This window comes from Dermatophagoides farinae, chromosome 3 (genome assembly GCF_024713945.1).
Source record: "Dermatophagoides farinae isolate YC_2012a chromosome 3, ASM2471394v1, whole genome shotgun sequence".
Taxonomy (NCBI): Eukaryota; Metazoa; Arthropoda; class Arachnida; order Sarcoptiformes; family Pyroglyphidae; genus Dermatophagoides; species Dermatophagoides farinae.
Genome location: NC_134679.1, coordinates 6,599,587 through 6,618,186, shown reverse-complemented (window position 1 = coordinate 6,618,186; position 18,600 = coordinate 6,599,587). Strand labels below are relative to the sequence as shown.

Genomic DNA, 18,600 nt, shown 5'->3' with positions numbered 1-18,600 from the left:
CAATTTAGATCATCATTGAAAAAAATTTTTTTTTTTTTGTTTCATTTTTTTTTCAAAACAAAACTAAGTTTATGTATAATTAGCTGGGAGAAAAAAAATTGCCAAACCTACAAACAACAGCAACAACAAAAACACGAGTGAAAAAAAATCTGAAATCTGATCCATAATTAAAGATCATTAGATTTGGCCGACAAATAACAGTAGAGAAAAAAAAGACGATTCAAAAACGATAATCAATTGTCGGCGACAAATTGTTCAACATTGATTATACATGGGAAACAGCAGAAAAAGAAGAAAAAAAAATATCAAAAAAAAGCAAGCAAAGAACCAGAGCGGAACTTATTTGTGTCTACTACACAATCATTGAAATGAAATAAAAAAAATCAAACCGCGGATCGTGAAGATGATGATGATGATGATGACCTAACGGACGACGAACCAAGAAGCAAAAAAAAAACCGTTAAAATATTTCGAAAATAAAATTCCTCGAAAATTTCTCAAAAAAAAAATTTAATTTACTATTTATTGTTCCACATTATTAATTGGGCTACAAAAATCAAACCAAAACGAGTTCTCTCGCACTCACACACACACCTTTGCAGTCTTCTTTTTTTTGGCCCACCATCTCGTTTGATTGATTTATTATTTTTATTCCCAAAAATAATCTGAATCCATAATATCACACACACATACCTGTGTGTGTGTTTGATAATCCGATGTCGAAATCAATAAATTCTTCCGAAGCTTTCAAAATGGCCATCGTTTAAAAAAAAAAAAATTTCTCATTGGCGATGGAATGGATGGAAAAAACCAGCATTTTTTTTCTCAACCAAAAAAAAAAAAAATTTCTTTTCAGTTGTGTTTTGTAGATGAATGAACAAACTGACTGACTGACTGACAACGATGATTTTTGGAACAATCTAGAAAATCCATTATATGATCTCACGATAAAATTGAAATTTTCCGATAAAAAAAAAACAGTACAACCAACAACGACGACGACGACGACGACAACAACAAACAAATAAAAAAAAATCGAACCAGAATCAAAGGATTGAATAGTCCTAATTTTTTTTCCACCACTATATTTATCGTATCGGTTGTTGATAATCTTTAATTTGTTTTTTTGTCATTTATTATCATTTCATCAAACAAAAAAAAAAAAAAAAAAAGAAAATCAGAGATCCTGATTATTTTGTTCTTTTATTTTATTGTGTTCGACATCAATTCAAAAATCGATTTCCACATAACCGTCTCATGTACTGTCGTTTTTTTTCTCTCATATTTTTTTTTTCTATCTGATTACACAAACACATACGCAGAGAGATATATAGATTATATTACCGGTAAATCAAATCATGATAAACAAATGGCGTCACCGCCACCGTCACCGGCGTCGACGACGACGACGACGACAACGCCCGACAAATGGAAAATTCGAGACCAACAAACAAACAAGAATAATGAGAGAGAGAGAAAAGAGTGAGAAAAAAAATTATCATTTTATCAAATCAACGACCAATGGATTATTGTTGCTGCGATAAACAATTTTTTTTTCTATAGAAAAAAAAAGTTGCAACCAAATTCATTCATTCAATTTTGGATTGTTTCATTTATTACACACATACACACAAAAAAAAATTGACATTCGAGAGAGAAAGAGCATCCAAGCAACAACGGAAGAATACTATAATGATGACTAATCACACACACAATGATGATAATCAAACATTATCATTGTCGTTGTCGCCGACATCACCATGGTGGCGTGGCATGACTTATATTTGTATATTGTAGATCATCATCATCTTCATCATAGTGATTGTCGGCGTCGGCAGCCGACCGGATCGACATCAATCGACAACAAACGATGATAGTAGTCATGGTGGCAAATGTGTGTGTATGTGTGTGTGTATGTTTTCCATCATCATCATATCGCAAAATCATTCATAAAAGAGTGTGCCATGTACATGTACATGATATATACTATGAAAGAATGAATGAAAAAGAGACAATGGAAAAATCGGTCGTCCGAAAAAAAAGTATAAAAGGAGTGAACCACTTGTTGAACATCATCATCTCGATTTTCGCCAACCAACTTAATCAACAAGTCATTCAAACATCAACGAAAATTTACGTTTAGTTTGTTGTTCTATTATTCTTTAACAATCACCACCAAATTATTTTCAATTTGTCATCATCATGTCGTCCACTGAACAAGTTCCAGCCGCCAATCCAGCTGTTGAAGAAACTAAACCAGCAGCAACAGCAGCAGCAGATCAGCCAGATGGTAAATGTGCTTGTCCAGCTAAACCTGAAAACCAAAAAGATGGTTGCTGTCAAGGCAAAACATCATGTCCATCATCTAAACAACCGGAACAAGCAGCACCAGCGGAAGCTGAAGCTCCAAAAGCTTGAAAATAATTGAATAATTTTTTTCACTCTTTTTTTATCTCTCTTCATTCGAAATTGATTGATCTTTGATTTTTTTAAACCAATTATTCACAGTAAATTTTCTTGTCTTTTTTTTCGCAAAAAAAATTCTTATTTTATCTGTCTCAATCATATAACTGCTTCTTCAGAATTTACAAAACAAAAAATCCAAGTCCGATTTAGTCAGTAAAAAAAAAACATCACTTAACATCGAATAAATCATGTGTAATCCAACAATAACGAGCAAATCATGACATTGGAAATCAAACAATGACGATGATGAATTTTTGTAAGTGATGAAAATATTTTCAAATTGAAATTTGATTGAATTTTAAAAATTCCATCAATCAACCAATGAAAATATGATGATTTCAGCATACAAATTTTTCATCGTTTTTCATCGTTTGATTCTGATTTAAAAAGTTTGTTTGTTTGTTTTGTTGAAAACGAAAATCTGTATAACACACACAGAATGGACAGAATTTTTTTTTACAAATTATTTATGTTTGAAAAAATATCAATAAAATAAATCTGTTTTAGAAGCGATAAAAAACAACAAGTCAGAAACATTGATTTGAATTTTTCTGTTTATGCGTGGGTTTCATTTTACGGATGATCATGATGATGATGATGAAGTTGAATCATGGAGCCGGCACATTAGGCGTGCCGTGTTGTTGTTGTTGTTTTGTGTATTCCAAATTTGATTCGAATCATCATCATCATCATCACAGATGAACAAACACATTTGGATCTTTTTTCCATCATCATCATCATCATCATTCATTTTTTGCTGTTGTTTGTTGTGTTATCTGTCGGCTATTTCAATGAATGAATGAAAAAAAAATTGGAAAATTTTTATTCAGGTCATTCTCTTCATCATCATGTTCTTTTAATTTACCAAAAAAAAAAAAAAAAAAATCCACACAATTTTCAAGCAGCCATTCAAGCGAAATTCATTTCGTTCTGTTCTCAATTCTCAGTCTCATTCTAAACACGCACACACACACATGGAATGATAGGATTTGAAAAAATTTTTTTTTTATCCAAAAGTCATGATATTATTTTCTTTTACCGCTTTAATAACCGCAATCATGATATAAAATTTTTTTTCTCCAATGATCATTCATTCACTCATTCAGTTAAACATTATGGTATTTAACCGAATGGCACGATCGTTGTCGTCGTCCATTTGAACCTTTCGTTGTTGTTGATAACATATACGTATATATGTCCGTTCATTATGTTTCGACGAAAAAAAAAAAAATAACAATGGCGCCTGAATCTTGATGTGATATTTAGATGAATTATAAATTCGAAGATTGTCGAAACGAACGAAAAAAAAAAGAAAAGAGAAGACGAGACTTGTTTTTTTTTGTATATTCAACATTTCTCCTCAACAAATTCAATAAAGAAAAAAAAAGAAGAATACCCGAATGGAAAATTTTTTCTTTTTCATTTCGTTCGTTGAGAAGAAAAAATCTTTTGTGTCACCCCTGTTGATACACACACACACACACACATGGATAGATGCATTCAGCCATCCATTCAAAATCATTATTATCTGCTATTTGGTTTGGCTTTTTTTCTTTCTTTCTCATTTTTCGTTTTCTTCATCTATCGTATATTTGGTCATAATATATTGTATATTGTATTTTCATTGGTGTAAATGAGGTTAATGTTCTCTTTTGTATGGCCAGTATGCAATGAGAGAGCTTCAGTGTCTTTTTTTATTTTTTTTTCTTTTGCTACTGTCAATATACACGTAAATGTGTGTGTATGTGTGTTATATTGATGGTACAGAAAAAAAGGACAATTCAAAAATGATGATGATGATGATGATAACGAATTAAATTAAATTAAATGTTGATTGTTATATATTAAATATACGATTGTTATTCTAGTTGGTTGTTTGTTGTTTTGAATTGTTTGTAATAATAATAATAAAATTATGGTGTGCATTTCACATCTTCATACTATATAGAAAATAAAACAAAAAATTAGAATTTCTTTTCATAAAATCAATGGAGAATTTACTTACCATCATTCAAATCATGGTTACCAAATCTTTTATTTTCTAATTTTTTGTTGTTGTTGTTGTTGTTGGATTCAATGAAAAACAAACAAATAAAAAAAATGATCATTATTTGGACTCCCAATCATTATTCAACCATTTAACGAGAATTCACATTATTTTTTTTTAATCCTGGTGTTGTAATCAATTTGTAATTGATGATTTAATGGATATAATCTAACCAATGAGATTTGTAATTCATTAATGATGTTGATGATATAATGATGATTGTGCTTAAAAAAACCAGTCACCAGTTACAAAATGTTTTTTTTTTTGTTTTTGTTTTGGATAAAGGCGTTGTATCATCATCATCAACATTTCAACTATTTTTAGTTTGATTTTATTTCATTTGATTTCAAACACAAAAACAAAATAAAAAAAGAATGTCTGTCTGACAAGAAAAAAATAAATTCCATTCGGTCTACATGTGTTGGTGTACAAATAGCCAAACGCACACACACACATTTACATTAATTAAAAATGGCATTTTGATTCAAGTTGAAAAAAAATTCGTTTGTAACCACAATGATGTTGATTACATTTTTTTTTGTTGTTGTTTCGAGCAAATGGACAGATTGAAAGAGACTATGATCTGATGGATTTTTGATATAAATAAAAATGAATTGAATGAACAGGAAAAAAAAGTCGACCAGGCCAAAATAAGAATACCACCCTAAAATCATTCATTCATCAGTCGACCGAAAAAAATGTAATCAAAAAAAAAAAAAGAAAACAATGCGACGGTTATGACCTAGATCTTGAATCCAGTGTGATGGAGCCATATTCATTCATTTATTCGTATGATATGAAAAACGTATTATACATACGTATTATTCCAATTATTTTGTTACTTTGTGACCAAATATTCGAAAAACTCTATCATTATCCTCCACATGTTTCATCATCATTATTCATCCATATGGTTTCTATTGTTTTTTTTTTGCATTTCTTATTCAGAACAATTGGATCATAACTATTCTAGAGAAAAAATCACCATGTTACTAACATATCATCATTATCGTTAATCCGTGACATACACAGCAAAAATGTTCCGATGGATCCACCACACACACACACACACACCACTTTTTGCATTCAAAGACGATTGAATAAGTTTCTTTTTCAGTTCCGGTTGGTGTGTGTGTGTGTGTGTGTGTTCATTCACACATATCAAAATAAAAAAATGATCATCATCATTATAATTATTGACAGCAATTATATTGTGTGTGTCACATGAATGAACATTAAAAAAAAAATCCGAAAAATCTGATTTTTTTTTCTTTTTCTACTTTTGACAAGTTTTTTTTTTTGAACATCTCAATCAATCATGAATATGGAGAGAGAGAAAGGATGGTTACGTCCGTTATATGTAATAAACAACATTATTATTTCAACAACCATTCATTCATATATCAAATTAATGTTTTTCATTTTTTTTTCTTTCTCTCTCTTTCTCGAATATCACATCACATGGTTTCCGTTTCATATAGATAACCAGTGCAAGTATTTACAAATTATGTATGTATGTACATTTCCCTTTATTTGATTATCATTTGATTTCTAATTCATTTTTTTTTCTCTGTTTTAGATTCCTCCATGTTTATTTGTTTATTTATTTTTATATTTATCTTGAACGCCAAAATAAAATAATATCAATTTTTTTTTGCCTACTCATCATCATCATTTTTATTTCGCGTGATCATCATGGCCATCATATATCAACATCAACAATTTATCATAGAGAATCATATGATCTTGATCTGAACATATAATTTTTTTTTCACTCATCACACAATCATCGTGTATTGTCAACTATATGGATAAATCAAATCAATGAATCAATAAACATTATTTGTCTATGAAAAGTTAAAAATAAAAAACAAAAAAAAGCCACCACCACCAATGGTATAGAGAAAAAGACAGTTATTCAATTTGTGATATTTTTATTCAATAAAAATTTTTTTCTTTTCAAATATTCAGCAAAAAAAAGAATCTCTATCTTTATTGACTTTGATGTTTTTTGCTTATTGAATCTGTTTTTTTTCAGTTTTAGCTCAAATTTCATCTCGATTCGATTTGCAATTTGTGTTTGATTAAAATAGAATGATAATAATGGGAAAATGGACAGCCAAAAAAAAAAAAAAAAATATGTAAAGAATACAAAATGTGGCAGCATGAAATTGAAAATTGATGAAATGTAATGTGTAAACAACAACACACAGCCGATATTTTCAATTTAAATTTTTTCAAAGAGAATGGTGTCTTTTTTTTCTCTCTCTCTCTTTCAACTTGATTTATTTACATCCATTCGATTATTTTGTTGTTTGGTTCATGGTTGATTTATTTCATTCGATGATGATTCATGTTGTTGATAATGTTGTGATTTTTGTCGACCATGTTCTGCAATATAACATGAACGGCAACAGAATTTATGGAAATGTGGATTACGACAATAATTATTTTGTACGATCATGGCACAATTAGCAAATACTGGACTATCTTGACAATCGGCCGGTATATGAATGTCTAAGTAATGAAAGAGATCAAAGAGTTTTTTTTATTCTGGATAAAAATCAAATTACAAATACAAAAAAACTTACTTTCCACTTGTAAATGAACGGATGAATATGAATCACTTTTAGGTCCAGTACTGGCACGGCATCGATATTCACCAGAATCACCACGTGTCAGATGATAAACCAACAATGAATTATTGGCCATCAACATATAATGATGATGATTTGTTTGATCAACCAATAACGGTATGTCACTATTGACATACCATACAACATTGGCCGATGGTATTATCTGATTGGTTCTTTGATTTCGAACAATACAATCTAGATGTAATAATGATCCAACACGATAATCTTTTGGCCAGAAATCAATTTCCGTTGTGATTGGATCTATAAATAAATAAAATAATGAAATAAAAAAATGGGTCAACCAAACAGTGAATCTAACCTTCATGAATAGCAACTGTATTGCTTATAATCGTATTGCCATTGGCATTTGCTAAATCTATTTCATTCGTGTTTTGTGCATTTGATTGTTGATCACCAATAATATGTTGATCTTTATTATTTTGATGATGAAATAAGCTTGGATCATATGGAACAATTTCCAATTCATCACGTTTATTTGAAGCAATATCAAGCAATAGTTCAATATCTTTTCGTTCACCTTCTTCTGGTTCTATGCCGTTAGTAGCCTGCAGAAAAAAAATCAATTGACAATTATCTGTCAAAGCAAAAATCATTCACATACATGACAAGTATAATAACCACTATCTTTCTCTTCAACTCTTTGTATGATCAATGTATGATTTGGCCATTGTTGATATTTTCGATCATTAATTGGAAGCATTTGATCGCCACGCCACCTTTTGAATTGAAATTTAAAAAAAAAATTTAAAGCCAAATAAAAAAAAATCAAATCAAATTGTGCGAATGTGTACAAACCATGTAACTTTAGGTTCCGGAGAACCGATTGCATGACAATGTAAATAGATAGGCATGCCAACCTGTGCAATTACACGTTTAGGTCCTTCAGGCAAGATTTTTGCAGGTTCTTTGCAGAAAAAAAAATTCCAGCCAATTTAAGCAACAGATCGATAAGCATAATGATAATAAGCAGTTTAAAACTTACCATTCACTTCTAATGGTACCATTTGATAACCAGTTTTTGGATTTGCCAGACAATAATATATACCACGATCATTTGGTTCAATGTTTAATATTCTTAATGAACCATTCGATAATAGATCATAACGATCTAATGATTGATCAATCTGCTGTCCATCTTTTATCCATATTACCGACGATGTTGATTGATTGTTTGTTTCTAAATTCATCGAATCTTTTGATGATGGACAATCTAGAATCGCCTCTTCTTGGCCAGATCGAACAACAATAGATCCAGGATAATGTTGTGAATCTTGCGGTGGTGATTGTCCATTACCAGAATGTTGTTGACGATCTGGATAATTACCATTATTGTCAACATTTTGGCGTTGATTATATTGATACTGTTGTTCTTGTTGTCGTTGATCCGGATGTGAATATGGATAATTATAAGAATAGATAGATTGCTGATCTTGATTTGGATCTATTGGTTGTTTTTGTTGTTGTTGGCCAGGTTGTAGTTGATTTTGATCATAAGGATAACTTGGCTGTTGTTGTTGTGTTGATTGATTTTGTCCACCATTATCATCATTATGATTTCCATTAGTTGTATGATAAACATGTTGTTCACCTGTATGTACTACTTGATCAGGATGGCCATTACTTTGAGTGACTATTCCACCATCACGGCTACCATTCTGATCATGTCCATATTCTTGACGATGTTCATTATACGTAGATCCTTCAGCATATGGTGGTTGTCTATGATGGTCACTATTTGTTTGTTGTTGTTGTTGTTGTTGTTGATTAACAACTGAATAATTATAATAGCTTGATTGTTGTTGTTGTTGTGAAACATCATGCGTTGGTGAATAATAATAAGTAGATTGATTATATTGATGTTCCGATGATGATGAGGAAGATAGTGGCATTTTAGATGATTCTTGATATGTATAATAACCTTCGATTGCAACACAAATATCGGCACAGCCATTATTACAACATTTATCGGATGCACGACAATCAGCATCTGATCTACATTGATCATAACATTCGATTGATTGTTCACGTTCAGATTCCGGTACAATATGAATGTTTCGTGGACATTCACCCGGTTTCACTCGTAATCGACATTCAGCATTTGCACGAATTTTACCAGTAATTTCATCACGGAATAATTCAACAGCACAACTCATTTCTTCTGGACAACGAATATCATTACATGGATTAACACAACGACAGACTGGACAACCACGTTGATCGTGATAATAATCGATTCCTAGTATACAATTATCTTCCTGACATTCCATTGGTTCACAGCCAGGATGAACAGCAGATTGTTCATGAGTTGATGGTAATGGTCTAGACGTATGAGGTACATATGGATAAGATTGTTGTTGTTCTGGTATAGTTGGCGATGCAGGAGATGTGTATATAAATTGATGGGAAGGATATTGTGATTGCTGTTGTTGACGTTGTGATACACCCGAACAGAATCGAATACAGCTATCAAAATTTTCAAATCGATTCTTATTACCTCTACAGCCACTATAAACAAATGGGAAACATGTGTGACTATTTGGATCATACCACCATCTAGCTCTGGTTTCATGACATGATCCTGGTTCCATTTTTAAGAAACATATCACTTCTGGTTGATCAATACCTTCACGTGGTTCTTCTTCATCTTCACGTACGCTATCAGGAGTTCTCTTACAGGCTTTTTCACAATCTTCTTCACGATCAAAACGATTTTCATTGCCATCACAACCACCATAGATAAACATTTGACAACGATTTTCTTCAGCAGAATAATAATATCGTGGAAAATATGCACGACATGGACCTTTAACCATTGGTTGATGACATCGATCCAAATGTGTTTTATTCGGACTGGTCGATACATCAGGAATCTGTTGTTGTTGTTGTTGTTGTGATCGATGTTGATCAACTGGTGTTGATTGAGATATTTGTTGCTGTGAAACACCAGAGGGTATTGGATGTTCATTTCTACATTGTTGTTCACAGGTTTCTTTCGAATTAAATCGATTAGCATTACCATAACAACCACTAAATTGAAATTCATAACATTCATTATTTTGATGATCATAATAATATTGTGTAAAATTTCCAGTACATGAACCACGTATCTGCGATAATTTACAGATATCTTGTGAATTCCAACATTTTGTCTGGCATTCTTGTTGAGAATGGAAACGATTCTCATTACCTTCACAGCCACCATAGATGAATTCTTTACAAACACCATCACGACTATCATAATGCCATTGTATATGATTCTTTTCACATGGACCAGAATCAAATTGTTTGAAACAATTTTCTGGATGAAATTCTTCAATCGATGTTATACCATGCATTTCTGCATCCGAATGTGTTGGTGGTAATCGTTGTCCATCATATCTAATCACCTGTTGTTGTTGTTGTTGTTGGCTACCACGTTCTCTTGGTATTACACATCGGGCTGTACATTCTTCTTCGGTTTCGAAATTATTGCGATTACCGCCACAACCATAATAATAGAAACGATGACAACGTCGATCTTCAACATCATAATGCCAACGATGACGATAATCTTGGCATTGAATATCACCAATATCTTTTGGTTCTAAACATGGATCATGTTGCATCATCGGTGTAATCTGTGATGCATATGCCAAACATTTTTGTTCACATTGTATTTGATCATTGAAACGATTATCATTACCACCGCAGCCACTATAATAGAATCGTTGACAACGACGTGTATTAACATCAAAATACCACTGTATGATTGCATCTCGACAATTTCCTTGTGCATATGGTAAAGCACAAACACTTTCGTATGAAGATGGTGGAACAACTGGAACGATTTCATTATCGCGTTCGGAATATGGATACGATGGTTGTTGATCATAAGATTGTCGTTGATGAGTAGTTGGATAGAAATAGTCGGGTACAGTTTGATTGCAGAGTTGTTCACAAGAAATACGATCGATGAAACGATTTTTATTGCCACCACAACCCGAATAAGTAAATTCCTGACATTGACCGGTACGATAATCGAAAAACCAACGTGGAAATAATCCTAAACATGAACCTTCAGCTTTACCAAGCATACAGATTTCGAATGCTGTACGTGAAGCACAAGCACTTTGACATTCATCTTCAGTTTGAAAATTATTTAGATTACCATGACAACCACCGTAGCTAAAATCACGACATCGACCTTCTTCACGACGATAATACCATCGTTTATAGCTACCACGACATGGTCCAGGTTGTGGTGGTTGATCACATTGATCTAGCGCCGTTTCCTGATAGATACAAGTCTGTACGCATTGTTCCATTGTTTCAAAACGGTTCGTATTGCCCAAACATCCTCCATACAAAAATCGTTCACAACGTTTTGTTTCCTCATCATAATAATAGGCTTCCGATGATGAATTACATGGGCCAGGAATTTTCGGTAACAAACATCTTTCAGAACCTTCGGGTTTGACACATGAACGTTCACATTGTTCCTGTGAACTAAAACGATTTCCATTTCCTTGACAGCCACCATACCAGAATCGATTACAACGGCCACTTTCATTATCGAAAAACCATTGAACTGAAAAATTCGAACATGGTCCCGATTCTTTAGGTAGTTTACAGACTTCAGAATTCAATTTCATATCCAATGGCAATCCACTTGGACAACCTTCGAATTTTCGACCATATGCAACGGTAATACCATCAGCACAGCAACCAAATGGTGTATCGGCACAACTACAGCCAGCAAAATCTGGTCCACGTGCTGGAATCTGGCTACCTGGACAACATCCATACGTTAGAGTATCACATGGACAGCCTTGATAGTTTGGTCCTTGTGCAAATGTAAACATATCTGAACAGCATCCATATGGTGATGATGTACAATCGCAACCTTGACGATCGGGACCTTTAGCCGGTGTATTGCCATCGGCACAGCAACCATATAACATTCGTTCGCAAAGACAACCTTCATGATTTTCACCAGAAGCCGGAGTATATCCATCTTGACAACATCCAAATGGATAATCATGACACGTACATCCATAGTATCGTATGCCAGTAGCTTTCTTTTTTCCATTCGGACAGCATCCAAATTCTGTGAGACTACAATCAATATCTTCTTCTGTAACTGGAACTTCGGTAGTAATGAATATATTCATAACTGTATTGATTGTACTGGCCAAAAATGTACTGATATCTCCACTTCCTTCTTCACATCCTTCACCATTTGGTCCTTGAGCTTCATTCCATCCATCTGGACAACAACCAAATTTAGATCGTGAACAATCGGTTACTAGATTAGCTGATGTTGTGGAAATCGCACACATTGATGGATCATCTCCATCAGAACAATTACCGAATGATAAACCAGCGATTGGAATTGTATCGGTTGATAATGTTGTCTGTTCGATTTCTGCATTAATAGTTGTCATCATTGTTGTTGTCGGTTCCATTGTCGTAGTCATCATCATTGTTGTCGTTTCTTCCAATGACCGTGGACATTCTGAATGATCACTTGAATTTGCTATTGTTATCATATCTGGACAGCAACCGAATTGTGTATTCGAACAATGAATTGGACAACCAAGTCCATATGGTCCTAAAGCTAGAGTTAAATTTCTATTTCCATTTTCAAATTCTATTTCATCATTTTCAGCATTTCCCATAGGACAGCATCCATATTCAGATTGCGAACAACGTTCGATAGATTCGACTATAGTCATAGGACAATTACGTAAATCTTCATCAGCTGGTGTAGAACCATCGGTTGGACAGCAACCATATTCTGTATCTTTACAATCGACCATCGTTGCCAATCGATCAGGATCACATGTTTCAATATTACATTGTTCAGATTCGGACATTAAATTCGTTGTTGATTCATCATCATTGCAGCTTTCACTTGGATTAATTTCAATTGATTGACCATTTTTCACGGTTTTCAAACAAAAACGTTTACGAATTCGTTTTCCACCACCACAAGGAACATTACATGGACCGGATGGACCACTAAACCATTGGCCTTTAGAACAATGATCATCGTCGTTGTTTGGTTCCAATTCACAAACAGTAGCTTTCATTGGTTTCATTTCCATTTGACATTTATTTTCATCATCTTTGACCACCATTCCTTTATCATCAATATGGCCACAAAATACATGACGAGTTTGCATACCATCACCGATATAAGTACCCGTACATTTACTCCATTCAGATGTGAACCACAATGAATGTGAACAAACAGATCCATCGGGGCAATCTTGGCGATCAGCTGGTCGTTCACCACGAAGTTCAATACATGTTTCATCGGGAAATACTTGTCCATCACTAGAAATGCAAGCAACTTGTCTAGTTTGTACATGTGCTGCACAATCTATATCGCATGATGACCATGATGATGTAACCCATTCTACCGAACCTAAATCTTCACAAGGTTGTAATGAACAGGATTGGTGTTCCGGTGGTTTATTGGTTAAATCGCAAAAATATTCTTCCACATATTCTAAATCATCATCGTCATCATTAGAATCTTCAGATGTTTCACGTTTTGCTGGTTGCAATTCTTGATCACTATGATTCTCAGCTGTAGTTGTAGTTGGATCTGTTGATGCAATAGTTGTTACCACAGCTTCAGATGATTCAGAATCATGCATGATCGTGGATGCTTCATTTTGGTGGCGCCAAAGTTGTTGCCGCCGAATCTAGTTGAGGACCTATAGTATCGGCTAATAATTCACTTGCCGTTAAAATGGTGGTTGTAGTTTCTGGAACCAAAGCTACAGATTCAACAGGTGGTGGTATATGAGGTTTACGGCCACAACGAACTTTACGAGTTTGTTTACCCACACCACAATGTTTATCACACTATTTAAGGGTGAAAAAAATAATTTCATTATTTTTTCTTTCAATTACATAAAATTATATAACAAACCTTTGTCCATTCACCTGTAATCCAGTCTGGACAATGATTCAAATCTGGTTGACATTTCTGTACACTTTCAGGTCGTGTTTGATTGTTCATGGCACAATGAAAATCTGGTAGAATATCAGTAGATCCTTTTGCAGCAGGACAAATATCCGAATCGCCAGAAGAACAATAAACATTACGATAACGTACACCATGAACACATGAACATTCACTCCAATCATTATATTGCCATTGTGCTGTACATTTTTTTTCATTATGACATGGACGTATATCCGGTGGTCGTTTTGATGAATCACAAAGCGAATCGGCTGCACGTTCTTGCTGACCGGTTCGTGTATTCATTGAGGCACAATAAACATTTCTTCGTTGAACACCTGTACCACAGGATTTTGAACATTCCGAATAATCGCCAAAAATCCAAACATATCTTGGATATCCACCTCCTCTTCGACTACCATTCGAAGAAGAACTGGCAATAACATCGGGAACTGGTATTTCACCACCATATTGATCTTCATTTGTCAATGGAACGGAATATTCATATGAAACACCATGATTCGGTTCTTGATATAATAATTGAATGAATAATGGTTCTTTAGTTGGTCCAAGGGCACGAAGTTTTTCCGGAAAATTATCATATCGACGTGTACCATGTGGACGTTGATAATGAAATTTTGTACCTGCGATTTCATAAGTAGCCGGTGGCTGTATACGCCATTTTCCATTTAAATACCATCGACCTTTTTGATTACGAATGGCCAAATAATTATTGGTGGGCATAACTTCCTGTATAGTGATGTTAGTTGATCCGGCCGGTATATACAACATATCATTATAACCGGTACGTAAACCTTGATTCTGTTGATACACTCCAGATACAGGACGACATGTAGAACCATCACCACCACATACACGACAATTATCTTCTTTAACATTCGATCCAAGGGCACGATCACAACCCAATTCAACGCACACACCATCCAAACAGATGTTGTTCGAGTCATCATCATAACAACGTGTACCATCGATTACTTTTTTCGAATGACGATAATAGAAACGTTCATTTTCTGGTTTACAATTCAATTCACAAGGATTTCCATCGGCTATATATAAATGTTAGATTCATCATTTAGAAATGAATTTTCATTGCAAAACAAAATCATCACTTTAACATACCTTTATAATGTGGTAACCAATTATAATATCGTCCATCAAATGGAATCGGATTGAATCGTGCACATTGATTTGCACGAAAATCTTCGGTGTCTTCCGGACATTCCTAGCAAAAAAAACGAATTTTTTTAAAAACATTTCCGGGTAATTGTAAACAAAACAAACACATACGCACACACACACACACACTATGCTTTGCAGTTAAAGAAATGATAAATTAAGAAAATAGATTAAGGTCAATGAAGAAATGGATATATGGACCATTGGAACAAATAAATCTTTTTCTTTTTTTGTAAGGAAAAACGACTGAAAAAAAAGAAAAATCTATTTTGAAACTTAGAAAATGAAACCAAGTCATTGCCTAATAATGTCCATCATCATCATTGGTGTGTGTGTGTGTGTGTGTGTGTATGTGTGGATCGGTTTCATTTTTATTTTTATTTTTGTAAATCCAAATACAACAAATTGTAACTGGCGACCACGTTTTTTTAAATTTGACCTACATTCATACACAGGTTGACCTGGCCATATAAACAAGGTCGACAACTTTAGTAACGAGGGACCTAAATTTCTCTTTCAATGGCCTTCCAATTGGTATTTATTGTCCTCCTAACCTATATATTTTCATTTCATTTCATTTTTAGCAGAAAAAAATGCGCCTTTCATTTTCATTCCATTATTAGAATTGTCTATGTGTGTGGTGGTGGTGGGACACTTTCTATTTTTATTTTTTTTCAAATAAAGAAAACAACAAACATAGGCTATCATTATTCGATGTAAATGTGTGTGTGTGTTGCTATATTTGTATCGCTGACCTAATAATAATCATTGTGATGATAATAATAGAAAACGAGAGAGAGAGAGAGAGAGAGAACAAGGACGACAGGTATTTTTGAGGAAAAAAAGTAGATCAAGTTCAAGTTCATTTAGCTACAATAATCCATTAATTAATATAGGAATGAGCAACAAGTGTTTTTTTTTGTTTTTGTCTGGCTTACCTGAAGATTACAACTAAGATATCGTTTCGTTGGTCCGTTACAGGTTCTGTTTTGTTTTTGTTTTCAATTAAAAAAAAATGAAAATAGAGATTGGAAAAAAGCATCACTATACTAACCTCAATGGATCTAAACAAACACGTGTCTGATAATAAACACCACTGCCACATGTTCTTGTACATTCACTTAGATCACTCCATGGACCCCATGGTCCTTGATCAAGTTGTTGTTGATATGGTGAACCAAAACCTAAAACAATTTCCGGTGATAATTGTAATGGTTGTGAAATCTGACGTTTCCATTGTCTTCGATTTTCATTTGTTGTGGTATGATTAATATATTCAACAATTTCATTAGCAATTTGAATGTTCGGAATAAAATCATGATGTTTTTGATTATTTAAAATTTTTGTATCATTCTGTGAAAGAATATTCTATATATAAGAAAAAATAAGAAAAACCAATTTAAACAATGTTATATAAATCTTGTTGTGGCATGTCAAATTTATTTATAGAGTTTAAGACCTAAATTCTGGTTTTGTTGGGTGGTGGTGGCATGTTTATAAATTCTACAATTTACTTTATATACACAAAAAAGATCAATTGATAGCTTACATTTTTATTATGGTTTAAAAACCGAAAATTCATCGATGCGGAAATGGGTGAACATGATAATAATAATAATAATATGGTGGTGGTGAATATGATTAATTTAACGATAGATGATTCAAATGGACGATATGATGATTGATGATAACGATAGAATGATAGAGAAAATTGCACAAATTTTTTTCCAATTCTATTCCAAGATTTTGTTGATGATGGTGATGATTTATCATCAATTATGGTGGATTGATGTCGTTGTCGTTGTTGTTGTTGTTGTTGATTCTCATCCAACGACAACAATCGACATGGACTTTTGTGATCATCTTGATGGAATCGTTGCATAATGATGATCAACCAACAATCAATCCGAATCAACTCGTTGATTTGAATATAACAATCAAATTCAAACAAGTTATATTATGGAGAATAATTCAATAATTTTTTTTCTAGCCAATAACCAACATAAACGTGTCGAATCCAATCCAATGAATGAATGAATGAAATGTCTTTCGGATTTGATTGTCTTAAGAATTGAACTGATGATGATGATGGTGGTGGTGGAAACGAATGAACCAAAAAATAAAAAAAAAACGAAAACAAAACAACAGGAAGTAAAAACGGGAAAAGGATGTTGTAGTTGGCCAACAAAATAATGATATAATAATTATAAAACATACACACTGATGAAAATCGAATCGAATCTATCGAATTCGATCAATCGATTTTGATAGATTCGATCAACAACAATCCAATATAATTGATTTGAGATCTTCGGATGTTGATGATTTCGATGAGAAGAAAAACTTACAAACTTTTTTTCCGTTCAATTCAACATTCTTTTTTTGTTCGTTCCGTTTTTCTTTCCTTGATGAACGATGACGATGATGACGACGACGACGATGAATAAACCTTGCGCATACACACACACACAGGGTTGGGTCAGAACATTGAGAATTCAGAATGTTTTTGCTGAAAAAAAAAATTTGGCCCAACTAAAACAGCTTACTTGTTCTTATTCTTCCTTTAAACGATATTGAATGACTTCATAATGGCAACATTTTTTTTGTTGGGTGGGTGGGTGTTATTTATATGTGTTTTTGGTGTGTGTGTGTCGGTTTAATATCTGGCACACAATTTACAGAAACAAAAACAAAAAAAAATTGACATGATTCAAAATCCTGTGTAAAAACATGGTTGTTGGCTGAATCACAGGCACCGCCACCACCACCATTGAATTGGATTTACAGCTTTTACCATGATGATGATGATGATTAAACACAATGTATCAAAAAAAAAAGAAAAAAGCCAAATCAAGCCAAGATATTGACAGACATTTTTTCGAATGTTTATATAAAAATGAAATGAATGTTCGGTTTTTTTTCGTTTCCATTTGATGATCATCATCATGTCTTGTAAATTAAAAATATTCCAGACACACACAGAAAAATCAAGGCACCGACAAAAAAAAAAGAAAACATTCGAAAGAAGATTCGAAGAAAAAAACCAGACAATGAATAAGAGAGAGAGTCATTCAATGAGTATGTAACATTGTTTGAATTTGTTGATTCAGCATTCTTTATGGAAAAAAAAATTTGAATCAAAAAAAAAAAAAAAAAAAAAGAATCCGGTATTTTTGTTGTCGTGTTTGATGATCATCGTTCTGATTGGCAGTGATGATAAAAAAAAAATTTCTCCGAATGAATCATACCAGGATTTCCTTTCATCAAGTGTGTGAATT

General features: G+C 33.1%; 2 protein-coding genes across 2 annotated transcripts; one reads left to right on the top strand and one right to left on the bottom strand.

The window, feature by feature from the left end:
* Positions 1 to 2,018: 2,018 nt before the first annotated feature.
* LOC142597406 (uncharacterized) lies at positions 2,019 to 2,986 on the top strand. The gene has a single exon (XM_075729476.1). It carries the CDS (start codon positions 2,203 to 2,205, stop codon positions 2,416 to 2,418), a length of 216 nt encoding a protein of 71 aa, XP_075585591.1. The 5' UTR covers positions 2,019 to 2,202; the 3' UTR covers positions 2,419 to 2,986.
* A 3,449-nt stretch (positions 2,987 to 6,435) lies between these two features.
* LOC124495122 (papilin-like) lies at positions 6,436 to 18,373 on the bottom strand. Its single transcript, XM_075729472.1, is given in 12 exon segments — positions 6,436 to 7,030; positions 7,105 to 7,410; positions 7,469 to 7,715; positions 7,772 to 7,886; positions 7,966 to 8,074; positions 8,153 to 13,847; positions 13,849 to 14,025; positions 14,093 to 15,192; positions 15,266 to 15,368; positions 16,261 to 16,306; positions 16,377 to 16,690; positions 16,872 to 18,373. Coding segments are annotated over 12 exon segments (8,742 nt in total). The 5' UTR covers positions 17,205 to 18,373; the 3' UTR covers positions 6,436 to 6,833.
* Between the last annotated feature and the right edge of the window lie 227 nt (positions 18,374 to 18,600).